General features: G+C 42.5%; 1 protein-coding gene and 1 pseudogene across 1 annotated transcript; one reads left to right on the top strand and one right to left on the bottom strand.

Annotated features, from left to right (window-relative positions):
* Nucleotides 1-497: 497 nt before the first annotated feature.
* On the bottom strand, nucleotides 498-1,429 carry LOC147448368 (uncharacterized; annotated as a pseudogene).
* A 1,237-nt stretch (nucleotides 1,430-2,666) lies between these two features.
* LOC147448369 (phytol kinase 1, chloroplastic-like) lies at nucleotides 2,667-4,556 on the top strand. The gene is made up of 6 exons (XM_086521003.1): nucleotides 2,667-3,187; nucleotides 3,347-3,414; nucleotides 3,491-3,622; nucleotides 3,707-3,822; nucleotides 3,904-4,018; nucleotides 4,102-4,556. Exons 1-6 carry the CDS (start codon nucleotides 2,855-2,857, stop codon nucleotides 4,295-4,297), a joined length of 960 nt encoding a protein of 319 aa, XP_086377129.1. The 5' UTR covers nucleotides 2,667-2,854; the 3' UTR covers nucleotides 4,298-4,556.
* The last annotated feature ends 19,020 nt before the right edge of the window (nucleotides 4,557-23,576 follow it).

The following is a 23,576-nucleotide window of genomic DNA, read 5'->3' on the forward strand; positions in this document are numbered from 1 at the left end:
ACATGGGAAGATCTTTGATGCTGATGAGTATAGCTGAAACCTACAAGAACCTTTTCAAAAGATTAAGGAGGCTATATCCATCTCACAGTAAAGGCAAAAATCTACTACTAACAAGCACATAAGGGCCTTAACTTTCAAGGAAAATGATTGGGTTCTACTCAAGTTTCCCAAGGCTCGATTAAGGAAAACAACGGGCAAAAATTCCATGGGCCACCAAAAGTATTATACTAAGTTAGCAAAAAGATACTATGGTCCTTTTCAAATCTTAAAACCAATCAATGAGATAGCCTATCAATTAAAGTTTCCCAACCATTGGCTCATACACAATGATGTTCATGTGAGCCTACTTAAGCATTACAAAGGAGAGCCACCAAGAGAACCAATAACTGAGGACCTGCCCAAGATTGAAGATCAAGAAGAGTTTCTACAACCCGAATCTATCCTTCGACATCAAGGTTAAGACATATTAGGGTTTCACGGAAACACACAACTTGGTGTTAGGACAATAAACAAGGATGAATCCGTATACCACGTTCTTGATTCAAGTCTTCGTGCATGACAACTGGTACTTCATGGCTCCAAAATATCCTCTTCTTCATGTCTCTAGAGGACAACTCATATGTAAACCATTGAATTGCTAGAAGAACCTTCAGCACATATATGGTATGTTGTTTGTGCCAATTTTTTAATTCCTGTCGAACATTTAGAATCCCCCAATCCTCCTTTGCATCCATGCTATAACAAAGTTTTGAGATGCCATAGGGAACTGCCACCACTTGTGAGGTGGTACACATATGCATCTCGAGATGCTGTGAAAATTGCCCAAAAAATGTTCCTTTACTGCTTGCCTTTTGAGATGCAAGGATCTCACCGCCTTGTAGAACTGCCTGCAAGAAGCACATCCTTTTGAGATGCTTGCGAAACTACCCTCTGTGAATGGGGAGTCACCTCTTCTGCAGTGCCTAGGAAGCAACGTTTTGAGATGCTATGTCCTTCAATGCTAGCACCTTCTTCAACTGCCAGGGAATTCCAGCGTTTTGATATGCTATGAAGATTTTGTACCTTCAACCTTTGACTAGCAGCGTTTTGATAAGCGATATGCCTGCTTGCGTCTACCCGTCTAGGAACAATTGCCTCCCTTGGGCTCTGCGATGACGTGAGCGTCTTGAGAAGCACCGCCAGTAAGCGTCTTGGGAAGCCAACGCCAAGAGCAAGACTCTGATACCAGCTGTTAGGAAACGAGGCTATGGCGGATGGTAGCGAGGTGTAGCCATGGTTGTAAGGGGGACGTGCAGAGCAAGAAGAGGGAACGAGAGAGAGAAAGAGTCGACACAGAAGACATGAAAAATAACGCTATATTCTTTGATAGCTTACAATGTATATAAAGCTAAAAAAGTGTCATGCAAACTGGACTTACAACTTTCTGCATGGCTATAAAAGCCGTTTCCTATGGGTGTCAACAATCCGGGCTTGAAACCCAACACTTCCATGCCGCTCTGAGTAGAAGAGGAATTACGGAGCCAATAAGCTGGTGAAAGACAAGTTGTAAGGTGTTTTTGTGATTGCGTGAGAGCACAAGGTGTCTGATTGACAACGAGGGGTTAGAGTTTCTTGTATCTGTAACCAAGAGGTATTGCACTATATTGTCTTGTGTGGTATTACAACTTTATGTCGTATACACTAAAAAAATTACCACTCTTGGACGTGAACCGCGCCAAATTAGCGAGCCTACCCAAATTTACTTTTTGCCACGAACTTACAAATTTTCTCGAATTTATAGACATGTATCGGAGGACCCAAATCTCCCTAGCCATAAATTCCATTTGAAGCAACTCTATGATATAGTGTGGAGGAGGGATTTGGGTGTGTCATATTGTAAATGAGGGCATATTTGTAAATTTGGGGCAAATTTGTAAACTCGGCCACCTTTTTGCTGCCAAATCCGACAGTGCATGATTGACGTGCCCATTGTGTTTTTCGTCCACCATTGATTCCATTTGGAGTTGCATGTGTGATATAGTGATGATAGCCCAAGATCGAGATGCGCCCCGTGTTTTCCCTCCGCCCCGTGTTTTCCCTCCACCATTGATCCCATTTAAAGCTGCCCATGTGATATGGTCACCATTGATTCCAATTGAAGCTGGCAGCTTCAAATGGGATCGATGGTGGAGGAAAAGTAGGGGGCACCTCAGTTGTGGGCTATTGAATTTGGCAGCACGAAGACAATTTGAATTTACAAAAATCCGTCCGAATTTACAATATGACACACCCAAATTCCTATGTTTCAACAAATTTATCCGAGCGTAGTGATTAGAGCACATGGCTTGTTGGGGGGAGTGGTGTGGTGGGTTCAAGACGTGAAGCCCAAACTAGCTCAAATTTACGAGCTTACCCAAATTTACTTGTCGTCTCAAAATTTCAAAATTTCTCAAATTGTCAAAGAGTGCTATCAGTGTTGGAAGAGTCGTAGCCTATGACTTCAAAGGTGGTGGGGTCAACACCCCTTGACTGCTGGAAGACATGTAATCCCCACGAGCCACATCAATAGATCTCATTTGAAGCTGTTGGTCACTGGTGTGATAAAGGCTAGAGGCCCGAGGGTCTGCCCCATGTGCAACCCCAGCTAATAAAGAAGTACCTAGAGCATTCATATGAACAACTGCCGACACTACCTACAAAGGCGACTGCCTTTATCTGGATTCTGGTAGCGCCTCATCGTCATAGGATTGGTAGTGGCCACTTCTGCTTGCGGCTCGCCATGCCAAATCCCAACTCTCACAATTCTCTCTTCTGCCAGAAGTAAAAGCTTCGACCCGGACTGCTTGCACTAAGGGCCTGCAGCTGCACGGGGGTGATGATGATGATGCCGGCGATGGCGAGCTCGAGGCAGGGCTCTTCTCTCGCCTGCCCTCTCGCTCTTGCCGGCTGCTGCTCGCCTGCTAGAAATGCCTTCCTCATCAAAGCTTCTTCGGCTTCCTTTGATCTCTCTTCCAACCTCACTACAAACTCCCCTGCTCTTTGGAAGCCCTCGCAGCTCGCCTCTGTGGCCTCTCACCTCACCCCTTCAGGGCTCCTTTTCCACGATCATACCAGCCACGACCTCCTCTGCACCCTTGCGGTCTTCGCCAGCTCCTTTGTGTGGATTCGATTCTTCGACTTTCTGGTGCAAAAGAATGTCCTTGAACAGGTTGGCCGAGAGAGAGAGAGAGAGAGAGAGAGAGAGAGAGAGAGAGAGAGAGAGAGAGAGAGAGAGAGCTTTCATCTCTGTAGTAGTGTGTGTGCATGGGGCTTGTTGGTAATAGTGAGACTAATCTTGGGCGGTGGGGCGTCGTCTGGACCAGAGCAGAAATTGAGTCGCAAGCTAGTGCACATTTCGACAGGGATCCTTTACGCCTTGTTGTGGCCTGTCTTCAGGTATGGGGCCATTTGTAGTTCTGTGTTGGAGTACTTCATGAAGCCATATAATCTCAAATGAACTCTGCCTTTTCAGCATCTCGCCCTGGTCTCGTTATTTCGCTCTCGCAATTCCTTTTGCCAATGCTGTCAGGCTTCTTGTGTACGGTCTCGGAATCATCAAGGATGAAGCAGTAGTCAAGTCGATTAGTAGAAGCGGCTCTTCACGGTAATAAAGCGTTTGAGATCACACTGCAGCATTTTATTTGTGGATTTTGAGCTTCCATTGAAAGGGGCTGGCTGCCCTTTGCAGGGAGCTTCTTGGTGGGCCTTTCTACTATGTAGTCGCCTTGTCCTTATGTACGGTTTTTTTCTGGAGGGACTCCCCTGTGGGTATAGTTGCACTGGCTGTAATGTGCGGAGGGGATGGTGAGATCATGCAATTTAGCATGTTTCACAGTTACTTGCTTAGCTTGTGGGGGTGATTAAGAAAATTATTTGTATACGCAGGCATAGCCGATATCATTGGAAGGAGGCTAGGCAGCATCAAGCTTCCATACAATCCAAGCAAGAGCTGGGTTGGCAGCATTTCAATGTTCTTTTTCAGTTTTGCTTTTTCTGTTAGGTAAGGAGTTTTCCTTGTGGTTGGTGTATGTTGTTGCCATGATTGGTGCAATCCTGAACAGTTCTTTGTTTTCTGTTGTGCAGCCTTCTATATTATTACTCATCTCTAGGATTCTACCAACTGAATTGGTCTAGTGCAGTGCAAATTGTTGCGTTGATATCCTTTTCAGCAACAATTGTAGAGTCTCTACCCATCTCCTCGCATCTTGATGACAACATGTCGGTCCCATTGATATCCGTTCTTATGGGGTCCGCTCTATTTCCGGGCGTTCTATTGTAACTCAAGAAAGGGGGGTTTTTGCAATGTGGTTGTAAGAGAACTCTGATTCTGTATCTTGCCATCACATGTGAGCACATGCATACTTTCTTGACCAAAGCTCTTCGTCAATGCTGTTACGCTGCTGATGGCATTGATCAAAACGACAGAGAGTAGCTCTGGTCTTGTACATACTCCACAAGGAGATTGTATCTCGGGAAAAGGTCCCCCTTTTTTTTGTGGGGAGTCTTGTTGCATGGTAAGCAAGCATGTATTGGTCGTACCACTTAGTGCATTTTTTAGATAGTAGCCTTTTTGCAAATGGGCTCTCCACTTTTGGAATTTTACAATATCACCATGCCCATCCAAAGTAATTCTCACTAAATTATTGTATGGTAAATAAAGGAGGCTTGAAACAGTGTCAAGGCATGACTTTTTGGTAGTGTAACACTGCTGATGGCTCTACACCGCTTGCAAAGATAGTAGTGTCCAAATGTTATGTCGTAACAGCAATGCCTCTCGCGGTACGCTTTTGGTGATGGTGTAGGGCGCATGGGGCGGGTGTGCCCATTGAAAAAACTTTTGCTTTACAAATCCGTGATGGTCTGGTTTCGGGCATGCAGAACATACAACGTACTACAAGTTGCTTCCGGACCAATTATAAAGCTTGCTAAGGTAAACATAGTCCAGCTTTAATTGAGGTGGGTTACATATATGGATATATATATACATATGTATATGTACACATATACACACACATATGTGTGGTGGCATGTCAAATTTGCCGGAAATAAAGAGAAATTACCATAAAGCAATAGGGGTGAGAGCATTTTGAAGCAGTATCAGTAGCAAAGTGCTTGCAGTAGAGGAGATGCCTTGAATGAAGCATCTTTACTCGAGACACAAGGAGTTAGCGATTCGTTATCTATAGCATCTCGTTCATACATTTGTCTACTACCAATTATTTCTATCATATTCAAGAAGTTAAGATGGCTAGGAAGAGACCTCTCCATAGATTGTTGTCCCCCAATAGCTCTTGATCATGGACTTGTCTCTTGTGAAGTATACTTGAAAACTACATTGAATCTTTTGTTTCACATCATAAGAATGCACTTCTGTGACTTAAAGAATGATATAGACTATGCATAATAATGAAACTAAGTATCGAAACTAACTTGCTTTGATTGCTTCAGTATGTAGTAAAGATTAAAAAGCGATAGTGGTGTGGCCTTTACCTCAGAGCATAAGCTTGTGCTGATGGCTCTACAACATCTCTCTTCGGCTTTTGCCAAAAGCTCTACAACCTTGTAGCATGAATGAGATTTTGCATTAATGGATGTGGAGGAAAAAAATTACATATTATAATATTTAAAGATGGGAGTGATGTGTTTCCATCTTATTTAAGAAGTTAAGATGATGAGATCTCTCTACGGGTTGTTGTCTACCAATAGCTTTTGATCGAGGACTTGTCTCTTGTGAAGTATACTTGAAAACTATATTGGTTCTTTTGTTTCATTTAATAAGAATGCACTTGAGTGACTTAAACAATGATATAGACTATGCATAAGAATGAAACTAAGCACTGAAACTAAATTGCTTTAATTGCTTCGGCATGCAATCACTAAAAATTAAAGAGCGATAGTGGTGTGGCCTTTACCTCATGACATAAGCTCGTGTTGATGGCTTATAGCATCTCTCCTCAAAGCTTTTGCCAAAAGCTCTACAACCTTGTAGCATGAATGAGATTTTGCGTGTGGAGGATAAAATAATTAATAATATGATATTTTATTGTTTAAAAATGGAGAGATGTATTTCATGCATTGTGATTCTCGTATATATATATAAAAAAGGAGTAATTATATGTTCGATACATTCATATTGTATGGAGATGGCACACAGGTATGGTGGCATCATTTTTCATATTTATAAGAATATCGTAAGGACTGTGTCCTTTTGTCACTTTTATCGCCTATAGGGACTTTTTCATTTTAAAAATAAAGTCGAGATGTTGTCGTGCAGCTCCGCCTCCATGATGGGAAAAAGAGCAAAAGAATACAGGTTAAGTCTAATTGAAGCCTATATGATTATTCAATAGTAATAAGCGCTTGATAACAATCAAGTGAATTGTTAAATCTATACTATTGTGGCTTTAAAAGGCTAACCGATGTCTTGATGATGTTAAAAAAGAGGATGTTTGAAGTGAGCACGAATGGAAGATTATGGACTAGCACTGTAGTACTCAAAGTGCTCTACAGGCTTGTCTTTATGGATTGTCGATTGGGCTACGATGAGGAAGTTATTGCAGTCTGAAGTTGGGATTGATTGTAGATCTGTACTAGATTGGGAAACTGTAGATGAGGGATCATGTATAAAGTGAACGCATGGGCTTGAAGTGCTCATTTTATGGAGGACGTCGATTTTTTCAGATTGACAATCAGACCTTTTGTTGCCAAGATATTGTCCGTTAAAGTTTCACGAGGGGCTACTTCTTTGCTAGATTGGTCGCCTTGATCATTGTGCCATTTGAGAGTTTTTGTGCTTGATTAGGTTTTGGAATATAGTGTACTTGATAGGTCAGTGAGTGCTCGAGGAGCATCTTTTTTGAAATGTTGTCTCTTGCAGTACATTTATGGCGAGGAATATCGAAAAAGGATGTCATGAAATCTAATATCTAACTTTACCAAATGATTTTTTCATGTTAAACTGATCATTTAATATGGGGAGATAAAATTGTGAATTATCCCATAACTAGGTTGCAGCAAGCTATGGGCAACCTTGCTTTGTAAGCCGAAGTTAACAACTTCGCGCTTATGGGATTTCCCTTCCTGTCCAAGAGGAGAGAGACCTTAGGAGGCCTCTTGAAGAGACCTCCAAAAGAAGACTCTCTTCCATATGAGAGGAGGAATCTAAAGAGCAAGAAAGCAATGAAAGTTTAAGTTCCTCTGAAGATGTGGCTCCACGAAGACAGCGGTTTGGATGATTGCCCACTCCTCCCAAAAGGAAAAGATCAACACACAGTCCTTCTCCTCTTCATTCCAAAAAGGAAGAAAGGAAACAAAAGAAGAAAAAGGCTAAGAAGAGCTCACCCTCTTCTCCTTCTTCTTCACCTTCCTCCTCTTCTGATGAAAGCTATGGCTATTCTCCTAGAGTATAAAGGAGGGGAGGACATCGCAAATGATACCCTGCATGGCGAAGGTCACAAAAACTAAAGAAGTTCGAGGAAGGAAATAGTATCTCTTTTCTCACCTATGATGGCACCTTTGGTGCTACCAACAAAGTGTTGGCCTTCATCCAGCAATTCAATGCGGCCTTTGGCGACGAGGGCTACATAGAGTCCTCCAAGCTACGCCATGTAGCTATGCACTTTCAAAAATCAGATCGTCAATGGTGGGCTAGCCTCCGTGGCAACAACGAAGCTCCAAAGACATGGAAAACTCTACGAGTTTCCATCATGAAGCAATTCCTTGCAAGCAATGCAAAGGACAAAGTGCTTACCTAATGGCGTGGCTTGAAGCTTGTCTGTCATGAGTCTATCCACAAGCATGTAGATAAGTTTTGGGATTTACATTTGAAGGCTACTGTCTTTCAAAAGATAGACTTTGCCGAGCAAAAGCAACAATTTTGTGCGGGATTACCTGAAGAGATGGCCGAATACATCAACTCTCAACGGCTTGTTCTATTAGCGAAGTAATCCATCACACCATGGTTGCTTCATGCATCAGTTTCCATCAAGGGGCTCGACGGAATGTCAAGCCCATGGAAAACAAAGACAAAAATGATGCAAAGGGGAAGACTAATGCTCAAAATTCTCCCCAAGGCACTTCCAACAACAACAACAAGAATCGGTCCAAGGAGCAGGGAGTTTACAAAGGTAAAAACAAACTCTCTCTTGAAGATCTTAAAGCTTTTCGCAAGGACCATAAGTGTTTCAAGTGTGGGGATCAAGGACATGGCTATCGTTCTTGCCCCAAAGCGAATGCTCGTCGTGAGATTGCGGGGCTTCCACCATCGAAGCTTCAAAAGAGGATGCTCATTGCAAAGGATCATTACTTTCCTATGCTTGGGAAAAGGTAAGAGAGCATGATACCTTCTTCTTGTTTGACCTTGGCTCTACTCACAACTTCATATCAACGGAGTTGTCCACCAAGTTGGACATTCAAGCTTTCGAGATGGGAGATATGGTAATAGCTGACACAACTTTCAAGGGACATCAAGCCTCTGTTACTCCCTTGATTGGGAAGTTGAGGCTTCTTGTCCAAAGCTATGTCGACAAAGAAGACCTATTCATCTCTCCTCTCCAACATGAGGATGCTATCCTAGGGGCGCCATGGTTAGATCGCATGGCTGTTAGTATGAAGTTCCCCGAAAGGAGAATCTACTTCACCTACAGAAGAAAGAACATGTATATAGATGCTAATGAGAGTGGTTGCACCATTTCACTTGTAAATTCTCCTGCCTTTGATAAATCAATGAAGAGCTTAGTTTCTGCGTACATGATTTTTGTCAAAGAGTCTCTAAAAGATCCTAATGTTTCATCAAATGTAAATGGTAGAAATCAAGAAGAGTTAGACTTGTCGACCATCGCATTGAGATCCTTCCAGGAAGCTCACCGCCTAACAAGCCTCCTTATCGAGTCTCACAAGCTCAACAAGAGGAGATCATGAGGCAACTACAAGAATTGGTAGACAAATTAAGGGATGGTGAGGCCTAGTTCCTCTCCCTTTTGTTCTCCAGTCCTTTTAGTGCAAAAGAAAGATGGTACATACCGTATGTGTGTGGACTATCGAGCACTAAACCATATCTCTATCAAAAACAGATTTCTCGTGCCTCGGGTAGAAGATCTGTTTGATAAGCTACAAGGATCTACCTACTTCGGTAGGATTAACCTTAAGAGTGGCTATCATCAAATAAGGATAGTGGATGAAGATATCCTAAAGACGCGTTTCGCACAATGTTTGATCTTTATGAATATGTAGTCATGCCTTTTGGTTTGACTAATACACCAACCACATTCAATCGTCTAATGGAGAAATTTTTTAGACCTTACCGCAAATTCACTGGAGTGTTCTTTGATGATTTCATCATCTACTCCAAGTCTTTGGAGGAACATAAGAAGCATCTCCAAGTGATTTTTCAAGCATTGAGGGAGAATAAGCTTTTTCTCAACCAAAAGAAAAGCGAGTTTTTCCTTCAAGAGATTCAATACCTAGGTCATATTATCTCTCAAGATGGTATCCGTATGGATCCATCAAAGTTAGAGGTAATAAAAGCATGGCCTAACCCAAGGAATCTACATGAGCTAAGAAGCTTTATTGGTATGTGCGCATACTATAGACGCTTCATAGCAAAATTCTCTTAAGTAGCAGGACCACTACATGACTTAACTAAGAAGAACGTTAAGTATGTATGCATTGCTGAGGAGCAAAATGCTTTTGACAAGCTCAAGCAGAAGCTTACCTCTCAACTTGTCCTCATGCTTTTCGATCTCTCAAAACCATTTGAGGTCCACTATGATGCTTGTGGTGATTGCTTTGGAGCAGTTTTACTTCAAGAAGGGCATGCCATAGCATATGAGAGCTGAAGGCTCAATAATGATGAACGAGTCTTGGACATATATGAGAAAGAGCTTTTAGCTGCTCTACATGCTCTAGACACATGGAAGCACTACTTATTGGGGACTCCATTTATTCTACAAATCGACCACCGAAGTCTCAAGTATTTCATGACGCAAACCAAGCTTTCCAACAAACAAATGAGGTGGGCAAATTTTCTTTCGCAATTTAATTTTCATGTTGCTCACATTGCTGGTAAGCACAATCAAGTAGTTGATGCACTTTCACGACGACCAAAAGTTAATGCGGTGTCTATAGCTACTCACAATGATCTATCTTCTATGATAGACGAGTATGGTACTGACCCTGATTTTAGAGACAAAATGTCAGCCCTTGCTTTGGGGAAGAAAGAGGAACCATTCACCTTGTAGGATGGTTATCTTCTCCACGTCAATAGGGTATGTGTTACCCATTCCCTTCGTGAGAAAGTTATGCATGGGTCCCGCAGTCCTCCCTATGCGGGGCATAGAGGTATTCAACCTACTCTTCGAGGAGTAGAGACGTATTTCTATTGGCCTACCATGAAAGTGGACATACAAGAGTATGTTTCAAAATGCGTAGTATGCCAAAAGACCAAATTTGATAGAGGGAAGCAACCCGGATTACTATCCCAAATTCACCATGGGAGAGTATATCCATGGATTTCATCTTTGTATTATCCAAGTCTATCCATGGGAATACGGGAATATGGACAATAGTCGACAGGTTTAGTAAGCAAGCACACTTTATTCCTATCAAAAATACTATTAAGGCACACCAAATGGCAACTCTCTTCATATCTCAGATTTTCAAACACCATGGATTACCAATATCCATTGTGTCAGATAGAGATCCTAGAATGACCAGTAATTTCTGGAAAGGTCTCTTTAAAAAACTAGGAACAAGATTAAATTTCTCTTCGGCCTATCACCCACAAACGGATGGCCAAAGTGAGATAGCCATACTCGATCTACTCAAGACTTATGTTACCGAAGTAGATCAATGCTCACAATGGGAAAAGTACTTACCTCTTGTAGAGTATGCCTACAATAATACTATACATACTTCTACGGGAAAAGCACCTTTTGAGATCATTGAGGGAAGACCTAAACATCCCTTACTACTCAAAGTACATTGGGAAGATCTTCGTCGTCGATGAGTATAGCCGTGACCTAGAACAATCTTTTCAAAAGATTAAGGAGGCTATATCCATCTCCCAACTAAGGCAAAAAGCTGCTACTGACAAGCACAGAAGGGCCTTAACGTTCAAAGAAAATGATTTGGTATTACTCAAGTTTCCTAAGGCTTGATTAAGGCAAACGATGGGCAAAAATCCTACGGGCCATCAAAAGTATTATGCTAAGCTAGCAAAAAGATACTATGAACCTTTTCAAATCTTGAAGCCCATCAATGAGACGGCTTACCAGCTCAAGTTGCCCAACCATTGGCTCATACACAATGATTTTCATGTGAGCCTAATTAAGCCCTACAAAGGAGAGCCACCAAGTAAACCAATTATTGAAGACCCACCCGAAGTTGAAGACCAAGAAGAGGTGCTGCAACTCGAAGCTATCCTTTGGCATGAAGACAAGGTACTACGACATGGTAAGATTATCCGATGATATCTTATTAAGTTTAAAAATTATCTTTTTGAAGATGCTAGATGCATGTAAGGAATACAACTTAAGGATAGTATGAACCTTGTCAATGCTTACAATGCTACATTAGAGTAAGCAAATGTACAAATTTATTTTAAATAAGCCATGTTTTTGTCTTATAAGACTCTCTCTTTTCATTGTTGTGCACATGTGTATGCATGCTTAGGATTATGTTTGTGGAGATGACGTCTCCCAAATACTAAGTAGAACTTGTCAGTCTACTTAGGAAGTATGATATGGACTACAGAGCAGGCATGCTTGCGCCAGATGATGGTGTCTCTCAAGCACCAAGTGGACTAGTCATCCACTCTAGAATGATGTCGTAGGGTAAAGAGGGATCCTCTATCCGCTAAGTAAAATGGACTAATGAGTATGCTTTACCCTCCTTACCTCATAGTCGAGGATGCCTATGATTTCAAAAGAGAGGTAATGTCATGAAATCTAATATCGAACTTTACCAAATGATTTTCTCATGTTAAACTGATCATTTAATATGGGGAGATAATGTTACCATATACATGTGGTTGTGATGTGTGTGAACACACTAGGACCGTCGGGGCATTTTTTCCCTCTTTAGGAGGTTTTTTCCCCCTTGCATTGTATATACGTCCATCACTCTAGGGCTATCTATCTTTCCATTGCACACTAAGTAACATACTCTCTATTGTGTGCCTTGAGCTTCCTTCGTCTTCTCCAAGCTGTGTGTGATTCTCTGCAACCCTAATTCCAACAATTGGTATCAGAGCAGGTCACATCCTCCCGGGCTTAGTCGCCAGCTGCTCCAGCACACGCCTGCTCACTTTCTTCGATTTCAGTGAGCTTTGGCAAGCGTTCGCAGGTCTGCTTAGAATTTTGATTTGGGCTCATTTTGGCCTCCGTTTCCACTACAGGTAGTACTGTACATGCTATTTCGTCATTTTGTGTAGAATTTCTGTCAGTGCCGTTTTCTGTATAACATGTGCCTTATAGTCTTCTACGGTTTGTGCTATATAGCACAGGTTGTTCCCGATCCGTTTCTCCTATTTTCGGGCAGTTTTAACATCAGGTGCAACATTTACCATGGCTGACAACAACAACATAGATGTGTTCAAGATGTTTACTGCTGAGGACAGGTTGGATGGGGACAACTACCCTATGTGGGCTTATATGATGCAACATGTTCTTGTGTCAAAGGGTGTCTGGAACATTGTGCAGGGCATTGATATACGTCCTGGTTCTGAGGATGTAGGCGATGTTGAGGATGTTGCAGATCTTGCTGCAAGGATTGCAGCTGTTAGAGTTGTTTTGCCTACGACAGAACAAGCTCGTTGGGATGTTAAGGATGCGCAGGCTCATGCATTGATTGCGTTGTCTGTGAAGCGCACCATTGTTCCTCACATCCGTTCAACAAAATCTGCAAAACAGGCTTGGGATATTCTAGCAGGTCTTTATGCAAGCTGCCATGAGGCTAAAATTGCTTTGCTGCGTAAAGAGCTGGAGTCGAAGATTATGCATGAGGAAGATGATATGGAAACTTTCCTTGCTAGTGTCAAGGATATCAATGAGCAACTTATTTCTGCAGGTGAAGTTATTTCAGAGAGTTCCCTTGTGTAGACTGTTCTTGATGCCTTACCAGATTCTTATCAGACTTTTGCTAGTACTTGGAGACTTATGACCCAAGGAAATCGAGAAGTTGTCAAGTTTGATGCATTATGCACATTGCTGTTGCAAGAGTCACTTTCCAGAAAAAACAGGACTAGACAGCTTGCAGTTGAACAGGCTTTTATTGCTTCTCAAAGAAAGGGTGGTAACAACAATGCAACCACTTCTTATGGTTCTGCTGCGAGTGGAAAAAATTATGTTCCTAATGCTTCTGCTGGCGGCAATTCGTCTGGAAATTCTGGTGATAAGGGCAAAAAGAAGATGCATTGCCATTATTGTAAAGCCAATGATCATTTGATCAAGTCGTGTCCTAAGTTGAAGGCCAAAGAGGCTAAGAAGAAAGAGGGTGGTTCCACTGCAAATGTTGGTTCCACTACAAATGCAGCCATTGTTGAGTCTTCTGTGAAAGGAGATTGTGTTGCTGATGTTGATGCAGAATGGGCTTTTAGCGCAGAGTGCACTTACAATCCTGCTGTCCATGATGCATGCTTGTCAGTTGCTGCAGATTCACATGTGGTATTTCGATAGTGGTGCTACAAAGCACATTACCTCACATCGTGAATTGTTTACCTCTCGAGTCTGTCCCTCATGGGAATTCAGTCACTTCTGCCAAAAACGCCTCTTATCCAGTTCAGGGAGTTGGAAAGATTGTGCTCACTGCTGCTAATGGCAGTTCCTTCACACTTTTTGATGCACTTTATGTACCTGGGATCAAGAAGAATCTCTTGTCTGTATTCCACTTGCTAGACTTGGACTTGTAGTCAAATTTGTGGATGACAGATGTACAGTTCATGATCTCAGTTTTGGTGATGAAACTGTTGCATTTGGGATTTTGTGCCGTGGGTTGTATAAGCTCACTTTGTATCAAAAGTGTGGACAAAATTTTGCAAATGCTGTTGCAGATTCAAGGGCTATTTCAGATGCAAAACTTTGGCATGCATGTTATGGTCATCTGAATTTTTCCAGTTTGCTGCGTTTGCAGAAATCTGATATGGTTGCTTCTTTGCCGCATCTTGAAGCACCTCTCAAACATGTTTGTGAAGGCTGTATTTTGGGTAAAATGCAGCGTTCTAAGTTTCCAAAGGATGGTTCAGTTCGGGCCACATGCAGGTTGCAGCTTGTGCATAGTGATGTTTGTGGGCCCATGCAAACTCCGTCCTTGGGCAATTACCTGTACTTCGTGACTTTCATTGATGATTACTCCAGGCATGCATGGGTATTTTTGCTTAAAGCGAAGTCCAAAGTGTTTATGTGCTTCAAACAATTTCTGGCTATGGCTGAAAATGTCTCGAAATGTACTATGGGCACCCTCCGTTCCGATCGAGGGGGGGAGTATATGTCTCATGAATTTAATGCATTTCTGGCTAGTTGTGGGATAAAACACCAATGTACAGTGCCTTATACACCTCAGCAAAATGATGTTGCTGAGAGGAAAAACAGGTCACTGACGGAAATGGCACGATGTATGGTCAAAAGTCAAGTTTTGTCACATTCTTTTTGCCTTGAGGCCATCATGTGTGCGACTTATGTACTTAACAGGTGTCCTACGAAAGCTTTGCAGTCTATTACTCCATATGAAGCATGGCATGATAGAAAGCCTTATATTGAGCACATGCGTATTTTTGGCTGTTTGGCATATGCTTTCGTGCCACAAGTGCAACGTAGAAAATTGGATGATCAGGCTGTCAAATGTATTTTTGTTGATTATAGTGTTGAAAGTAAAGGTTACAGGCTGTATCATCCGCAAACAAAACGTATTCTGGTTTCTCGGGATGTAGTGTTTGTGGAGGATTCTGTTCAGCCCTTGCTGTCATGTACTAGAGACAGTAATGTAAGCTCACATGACATTTATGACACTTTGTTGCCTCTTTTCAGTGGTGGAAATACGAATGTAAGTTCCCATGAGGCAAATGTACAGCCTATGGGGGTTTTTGACAATGTTTTAGATCAGCCTATTACTGATGTAGATGTACATGATGTACTTGATGAGGAACGGGCTGAAAATGAGTAGGCTAGAGGTATGCCAAAATGGCTGGTGCACACTTTGCGTGACAGTAAATTGGATGCACCTTTGTCTAGTCGTACTCGTTCAGGCTCTCGCCATGCATCTTATGCATTAGTTTGTTATGCTTTGGCTATGTCTAGTTTACATGATGTTGAGGAGCCTCTGTCTTTTGATGAAACACAGAATTCAGAAAATTGGATGGTTGCCATGTAATCGGAATATGATGCACTTATAGAAAATGACACATGGACTTTATGTGATTTGCCTCCTGGAAAAAAGGCCATTGGTATGAAGTGGGTTTACAAGTTGAAACGCAAACCGGATGGTGAGATCGATCGCAATAAGGCTCGACTTGTTACAAAGGGTTATGCACATCAAAAAGGTCTTTATGTGGATGATTTGCTGATCACTCGACCAAATGAGAGAGATATTGCTGAATTTAAGGCTGATTTGAATGCTACTTTCAAGATGAAAGATTTGGGGCTATTGCATCATTACTTGGGTATACAGTTTAAGCAGTGTGATGATGGTATTGCCTTGTGTCAGAAAAGTTACATAGAGACATTGCTATGTAAGTTTGAACTTGAGGATTGCAAACCTATTGCCACTCCCATGGAAACAGGTTTGAAGTTGAGTCTACATGATGCTGGCGATCCTGCTGATGTCACTCTTTACCAAACTGCTGTTGGCTGCCTCATTTATGTATGCAACATGAGGCCAGATATTCAGTTTGCAGTCTCACAGGTCAGCAGATTTATGCATAGCGCAGGGTCTAAGCATTGGCAAGCTGTCAAGAGGAGTTTCCTTTACCTAAGTGGCACTTTACATCTTGGCTTGTTTTATCCCAATGGGGGATCATTGCCGCCATACTTACATGCTTTTTCGGACTCAGATTGAGCTGGTTGTTTTGACACACAAGTGTCCACAAGTGGTTTTTGTTTCATGCTTGGCAGTTCATGTGTATCATGGTTGAGCAAGAAGCAACCTACTGTGGCCACTTCGAGTTGTGAGGCTGAGTACAGGGCAGTCTTCACAGCTATGGTTGAGTGTGTATGGCTCAGACGCCTTATGGCTGATTTGGGTGTTGGACAGGACACTGCCAACACTATCTACACTGACAGTCAGAGCGCATTGGCAGTTGCGAGGAACCCAGTTTTTCATGCTCGCACAAAGCACATTGAGGTGCATTACCACTATGTCAAGGAGAGGCTCTCAGCAGGAGAGATCAGCTTGGCTTATGTGCCAACACAGGACAACCTTGCAGATCTTTTCACAAAGGCATTGTCTCGTGAGAAGCTTGAAGCTTTCCGCAAAGCTTTGGGCTTACTCCCCTGTGTGGACTGATCCTGTCCTCAGGGCATGGCACTTCCCTTTACTCATGTGCCAGCTCTCGTTCACCGCATCACTCCAGGGGGGATTGGTTACCATATACATGTGGTAGTGATGTGTGTGAACACACTAGGACCGTCGGGGCATTTTTTCCCTCTTTAGGAGGTTTTTTCCCCCGTGCATTGTATATACGCCCATCACTCTAGGGCTATCTATCTTTCCATTGCACACTAAGAAATACACTCTCTATTGTGTGCCTTGAGCTTCCTTCTTCTTCTCCAAGCTGTGTGTGTTTCTCTGCAACCCTAATTCCAACAAATAAAAGAGTTAGAATATAGATATGTGCTTGCAGACATATCTCAACCATGGGCCTAAATGAGAGAAAATGTTACCTCTAACTAGAGACCAAAAGGGAGATAGTCTACTAAAAAGCTAGGTGCCATAAGTGCTTTAAGCTCACTTCACCATGGGACCGAGAGGAGAGATGACTGCATCTCATTAAGGGTCCATAATGGAGGTAGCTTAACAAAGAGCAAGATGCACTTAATGAATCTCTAGAAGACCTTAGGGTTGGCTTCATTAAAGCCTACAAAGGTAAGTGTTAAAAGCCTTAAGACATAGTCTTTAATTTTTAACTTTAATCAATTAATGTCCAAGCAGGCAAGGGGGCAGCTTGCTTAAACAGGGGCTGTGCTTAAGCAGGGGGCCTGCCTGCTTACCAACAAGTTCAAAGAACTAGCTATAAAGAAGGGGGCGAGCCCTACAAAGGAGGGAGGTAGGTAGTGTGTGTGCACCTCACCAAGGGCCCATACTCGCATGAGAGGAAAGGGGCCACATGTCAGGTGTAGAGACACACTGCTCAAGCAAGCAGGAGCTGTGCTTAAGCAGGGGCTCTGCTTAAGCAAGGGGGGTGCTAGCTTAGCCTCACAAGAGGGAAATAAGAACATTTGTCACACCTTGCCCCAAAGGGAGCCAAGCTCTCATTGGCTAGAGGGCTACATGGCCCAATGAGCTTCAAGGGAAGCCTAGGAAAGGGGGTCGACCAAGCTACCTCTCTCTCTGTCTCTCTCTCTCTCTCTCTCTCTCTCTCTCTCTCATTTTGAGCCTCCCACAAGCCCTCTCCCTCTCTCATTCTTATCTTCACATACTCTTGTGAAGCAAGAACTCCATCTCCTTCTCCAAGCTTGAGAAGTTGAGTGCCTACTACAACAAGCTCTTGGCTATGGATGCAAATCCACACAAGAGAATGCTTGTGCTTGCTTATCAATCTGTCTAATCTCCATTATCACTATGCTAAGCTATGCTACAAGAGCTATGAGTGATTATGTGCAAGGGGGTACTGCTTTCTCGTAGAGATACTTCTACTTCTCTCTTCTTCCTCACTCCCTGCCAGCTCTCCTCACCTTTCATGGTGTTTGAGGTCTTGGGATTGAGGCTGGGCATTTTTCAAGTTCATGCTAATCATGTTTATTGTTGTTGTTATGCTAATTCTTGGTGAGTGAAGCTTGCCATCTTCACCTCATCAAGAAGGTCTCAAGGAACACAATAAGTTGTATTGTAAACAAGTCTTCCATCATGGAAGAATCTATAATACAAATGCCTATTGGAGGGGGAACCGTCCAACTAATCCGGTGCTCTATTGGTGTCAATTTCTCTAAACTCACTCTCTTTTACAAGTATCGTTCATGCCATGTTAATGAAGTAATGTGTTAATGTTGCTCTCTCCATCCAAGCACTCTCTTTCTCATTCTACATCTACACACAAAGGAATGCTCAATATGTTATTCACTTTCCGCTCCAACTCACGTTAAAAGGCTAATTCCATTACAAATGACGTCGTGCTTGGCAGTGCTCTAGTTGAGTTGTATGCCGGAAATGCTTTGAAAGTTATGTATGTCAAATGTGGTGCCCTTACAAAAGCATGTAAATTTATTGACGAGCTTCCAATGTAAATTCGCGTCTCCTAGAACATATTGATTCTTGAAAATGCCATTATGGCTATGGAAGCTTTGGATCTTCTAACCGAATGCGAAGGGAAGGCCTTCCGACGAAAATCTATTGCCTATGCTTGCAACTTGAAGGTGAGGTTGGCCATGCCGCCCATAAGGGCTTTGAAAATGGGCAAGGACCGCCCATGGGATGGCCGCCCAAATAAAATAAGGGCATACCATGTGTGAAGGGGCGTAGAAAAAGGGGGAAGACAGCGCGATGGCAGGGAACTAGGAGATCTCTATCTCTCTATATCTCAACTAAGCAAGAAAGGAAGTACCAAGGGCAATCAGAGCAAGACATTCAGAGGAGAAGTTTGGAGCTTATTGTTGGCAATTGTGCCAGAAGAAATTGGAGACAGAGACAAAGAGAGTAACAAGGGGACACAAAGACAAAGGGAGTTTAGAGAGCTTTTTGCAAAGCTCATGTCAGCAATTGAAGAGGAGAATAATGACAATTGAACGAGAGTTTTGAGAGTTCTTGACCACAATAGAGGAGAGATGCAGAAAAAGCGACATGGAGGGAAACTCCATCATGGTAATTAGCTTAAATTGTGTTAATTATGTTGATAAGTCACGTAGCTCTTAACAACCTGCACAATCTTGTAAAGGGAGCTTAAATCCTAGTTCTCAGTGTTAACCCAAGTGGTGCAGTTAACAGTCCGACTTGGTTATCGATTATGTTGTACCTTAAACCTTACTCAATTCATTGATGATTACGGTGATTGCCGGAGCTGTCAGTGTCTGTTGTCCTCTCTCTCTCTCTCACCTCTCCACATGTACATGGTAACAAATCCCCCCTGGGAGTGATGCGGTGAACGAGGACCGACATGAAGAGTAAAGGGAAGTGACATGCCTTGAGGACATGATCACTTCACAAAGGGGAGCAAGCCCAAAGCTTTGAACTTCTCACAAGACATTGTCTTTGTGAAAAGATTTGCAAGGTTATCTTGTGTGGGCACATAAGCTAAGATGATCTCTCCTGTTGAGAGCCTCTCCCTGACATAGTGGTAATGCACCTCAACGTGATTTGTGCGAGCATGAAAAATTGGGTTCCTCGCAATTGCCAATGCGCTCTGACTGTCAGTGTAGATGATGTTGGAAATGTCTTGTCCGACACCCAAATCAGTCATAAGGCGTTTGAGACATGCACACTCAACCGTAGCTGTGAGAAGGCTGCCCTATACTCAGCCTCACAACTGGAAGTGGCCACATTAGGTTGCTTCTTGCTCAACCATGAAATACATGAACTACCAAGCATGAAACAAAAACCACTTGTGGACACTCACGTGTCATAACAACCATCCCAATCTGAGTCTAAAAAAGCATATAAATTTGGCGGCAATGATCTCCCCTTGGGATAAAACAAGCCAAGATGCAAATTGCCACTCAAGTAACAAAAAATCCTCTTGTCAGCCTGCCAATGCTTAGACCCTGGTCTATGCATAAATTTGCTGACTTGTGAGACTACAAACTTAATATCCGGCCTCATGTTGCATACATAAATGAGGCAGCCACAACAACAATTTGGTAAAGAGTGACATCAACAAGATCACCAACATCATGCAGACTCAACTTCAAACCCGTTCCCATGGGAGTGGCAATAGGTTTGCAATCCTCAAGTCCATAGCAATGTCTCTATGTAACTTTTCTGACACAAGGCAATACCACCATCACACTGCTTAAACTGTATGCCCAAGTATTGATGCAACAGTCCCAAATCTTTCATCTCGAAACTAGTAATCAAATCAGCCTTAAATTCAGCAATATGTGCCTCATTGGGACGAGTGATTAGCAAATCATCCACATAAAAAACAAAAATGAGAAGTACATTGCCCTCACGCTTGACATACAATGCGCTTTTTGTTGGACTGTTATGAAAGCCTTGTTCGACCAAATGAGTGTTAGCTTTCTCATACCAAGCACGAGGAGATTGCTTCAACCCATACAAATCCTTTTTACATCTGCACACTTTGTCCTCTTGTCCTTTCTTGACAAAATCGCAAGGCTGCTGTTAGGGGGATATGGGTTTGGAACGTGAGATAGTCAGTGCCGGGTTGTTGGCTGTGGGAAAATTATGAGCCAAGAGTTGCCGCACCGCACAATAAAGTAGTTATTACTTGGTAATGCTAACAACGTACAAAAACCGCTTAAAGACTATTAACATTGATGAACTGATGCATGATTACTGAAGCAGTGCCATTAACAACACTTGCTAATTAATTCAAGCAATGGTTTAGGAGTTTAAGCTCCCTTTATAGTTAACGGCTCCCTAATTCGTTAAAAACATTAACAAAACCTAAGCTCTCATCGGTGAACAAAACTTTTTTTGTGTTGGATTTCTAGAATCGATCGTCATTCACTTTACGTCTTTGGTTATCGTCGTCGACTTCCTTCTTTTATTGCTTACTGAGCTTGACTCCCTTCAACAACTCCCCTTATCGAGTCTTGCTTGTGATACAAGAGTGAGAGAAAGAGTGGCTTTCCATTCCTTGCTTAGATCTGAGAGCCTTCTTCCTTGCTTATGTCCGAGAGCAAGAGAGAGAGCTAGCCTTTCCCTATCTTGCTTAGATCTGAGAGCAAGAGAGAGAGTGTCTTTCCTTCCTCTCTGACTCCTTGCTACCCTCTTCTCAAGCTAACCCTCCTCCCTTCTCGTCCATTAACTCTCGTTGAGTATATCCTTTTTCATGAAAAATCCCCCTATAAATAACCTCTCCTCCCTTAGCAACGACGGCACCGTTGTTGCTAGTAGGGAGCGTAAAAATACCTCCTTGCTGACGTGGTAGGCCGTCTTGGAAGCTGGACGAACTCTATAAAAAACAATGCCGAATGGGGTAGCCATGAGGTGCTGAGGTGTTTTTGTTTCTTGCTCAGCATCAACCGACGCCTCCTATGGCCGGCGCGAGCTGCTCCTCTCTCCTCCCTCACTGCTCCTCTCTCCTCCCTCATTGCTAGTCCGCTGCTGTCTGCATGTCCCCCTTATTTTCCTCTTGTTCCCACACTAAAGCCCTTATTTTAAGTATTGGGCGGCCATTTTCACTTGCCTTGGGCGGCCGGCGATTGACTTAATTGGGTGGCCTAGCCACTTTGTAAGGGTACCACATTTCGTATACATATAGGGAAAGCATTGCTAAGCACAACATCTTTCTCCAGCAACCCCTGTCGAGCAATCGCATCATGAGTTTTGTGCCGGTATCAAGGTGTTGAATAATCCTTGCATTTAGTTAACAAGCCAAAGCTTCTTTGCCACAGCCGTGTTGGGCATTCCCCGCAACCAATGATCTCCAAGAGTTGTTAACCCTTTAAACTGCTCGTGCTTTTGTAAGAGCACACACATCAATTAAAGCAGTACCAATGCACAATGATGACACAGATATGCTAACTAAAGTAGTGCCCAATTCAAGTCCTCTCGCATATATAATTATCAGTGCACTGCAAAAGATGTCATTTCCGGAACTTGGTCGAAGTAAAAATTTCCCAAATGGCACATCGATCGACTTGGGACAGAACCAGTCCCCATTGGTGAATCTTTAACAGCCAATATCTTGGCAATTAGAACTCCGATCGCTGATCTGAAGAGATTGACGTGCTCCACAAAGTGAGCACTTCAGGCCCTATACATTTACTTCATCTCAAACCTCTCAGATGCAATTGCCCAATCCGGTACGGATATGCCATCAACTTAAATTTCAAACTGCCATAACTTCTTCACCGCCATAGCTCCAATTGACGAGCCGATAGAGCACTTCAAGCACTGTAGTTCTATATCATAAACTCCCATCTGCGATCACTTCAAGAATACTCTCTTTTAGTATCATTAAGGCATCTATTGGCCCTCTAAAGCCTCATCATTTGACATACATTGATCGTAAAACTAGCTTGTTAGCAAGCCGTGAACACTGATCATTCATCAGGTAAGCTTCAATTAAGCTCAATGTGCATCTTCTCGGTATGTTTCTTAGCATGGGAGCGGAGCTGCACAATATCCACCCCCTCTGAACCTGTGAAGCCTCCAGTCTGTGCCAATTGCACTTACGTATCATAATCAAGAGCATCGTGAGACTCATCATCTATTGCATACATAACATTATCTTCAGGAGGTGATGTGTTGAAATATTCAATATTAATCTCACTTTCTTATTGCTTAAACAACTTAACTCTTTTTCTTGCAATAGGCACCTTTCGCTCAGTGCCTTCCAGCTCACATAGCTTATATGTTGCATTATCATAAACATGAAGTACTACATATGGTCCAAACCATAGTTTAACCATCTTTTGCATAGCAGTGTACTGGTTCTCTAGGCTACTGTCATGTACAAGGAACCAATACCCATCTTTAATAGCATGAGGTCATAGTCTGTGTTTACCATCAAATGATGCTTTATTCTTTAACCTTGCTTCCTTAAGCTTCACTTTAGCCTGTTCAATATCTTCTTGACGCCTTTCAAGTTGGTGGATGCACAAAGAAAGAAAATCTTTTGTAGACATACCTTCTTCCCATGGCTTTATGGTCCAAGAAATAATCGCTTCCTCTGTAGGCATAATGGGTTTTTGCCCATACATTAGCTCAAATGGCATAAAACTTGTAACAACACTATGTGTAGTTCGATCAGCCCATAAGGCAAATGGTAGGAGTTTAGGCCAATCACTAATATGTCCCTGGCATGCCTTTGCTAAAGATTTAACAATAGGCGGAAACCCTATTTTTCTTTTACCATTACCTTCTACATTGTACGCTGTAGAGAGAGCCAATTTAATGCCCAAATGAGCAAAGAAATCCCAAGCTTCATCTGCATCTAGCTCTCCTCTATCAGCAGTAATTCTACCAACACATCCATACCTGGAAATAACATCCTTAAGCAAGAACTTGCATACAGAACTCGTAGCTTTGGAACACAAAGCTTTGCCTTCCACCTGATTAGTAAAATCTTCTCTGACAAGAACAATGTATCGCATCTGCCAAACACATATTGGCATTGTAATAAGGTCCACCACCCACTTGTAGTGCATAGCCAGTGGATAGGTGGGATGCAATCCATATTGATGTCGCACATTAGTATATTGTTGGCATATTAAGCATGTCTCCACAAA

The sequence above is a fragment of the Adiantum capillus-veneris genome, chromosome 10 (assembly GCF_014529385.1).
Source record: "Adiantum capillus-veneris isolate H3 chromosome 10, ASM1452938v2, whole genome shotgun sequence".
NCBI lineage: Eukaryota > Viridiplantae > Streptophyta > Polypodiopsida > Polypodiales > Pteridaceae > Adiantum > Adiantum capillus-veneris.

Excerpts from the sequence above, each read along its gene's own strand:
- LOC147448369 (XM_086521003.1), top strand. The coding sequence starts at position 2,855 with ATGATGATGATGCCGGCGATGGCGAGCTCGAGGCAGGGCTCTTCTCTC. Across the intron at positions 3,188-3,346 it reads AAAAGAATGTCCTTGAACAG|AAATTGAGTCGCAAGCTAGT; the intron begins GTTGGCCGAGAG and ends GGACCAGAGCAG. Across the intron at positions 4,019-4,101 it reads AGTTTTGCTTTTTCTGTTAG|CCTTCTATATTATTACTCAT; the intron begins GTAAGGAGTTTT and ends TCTGTTGTGCAG.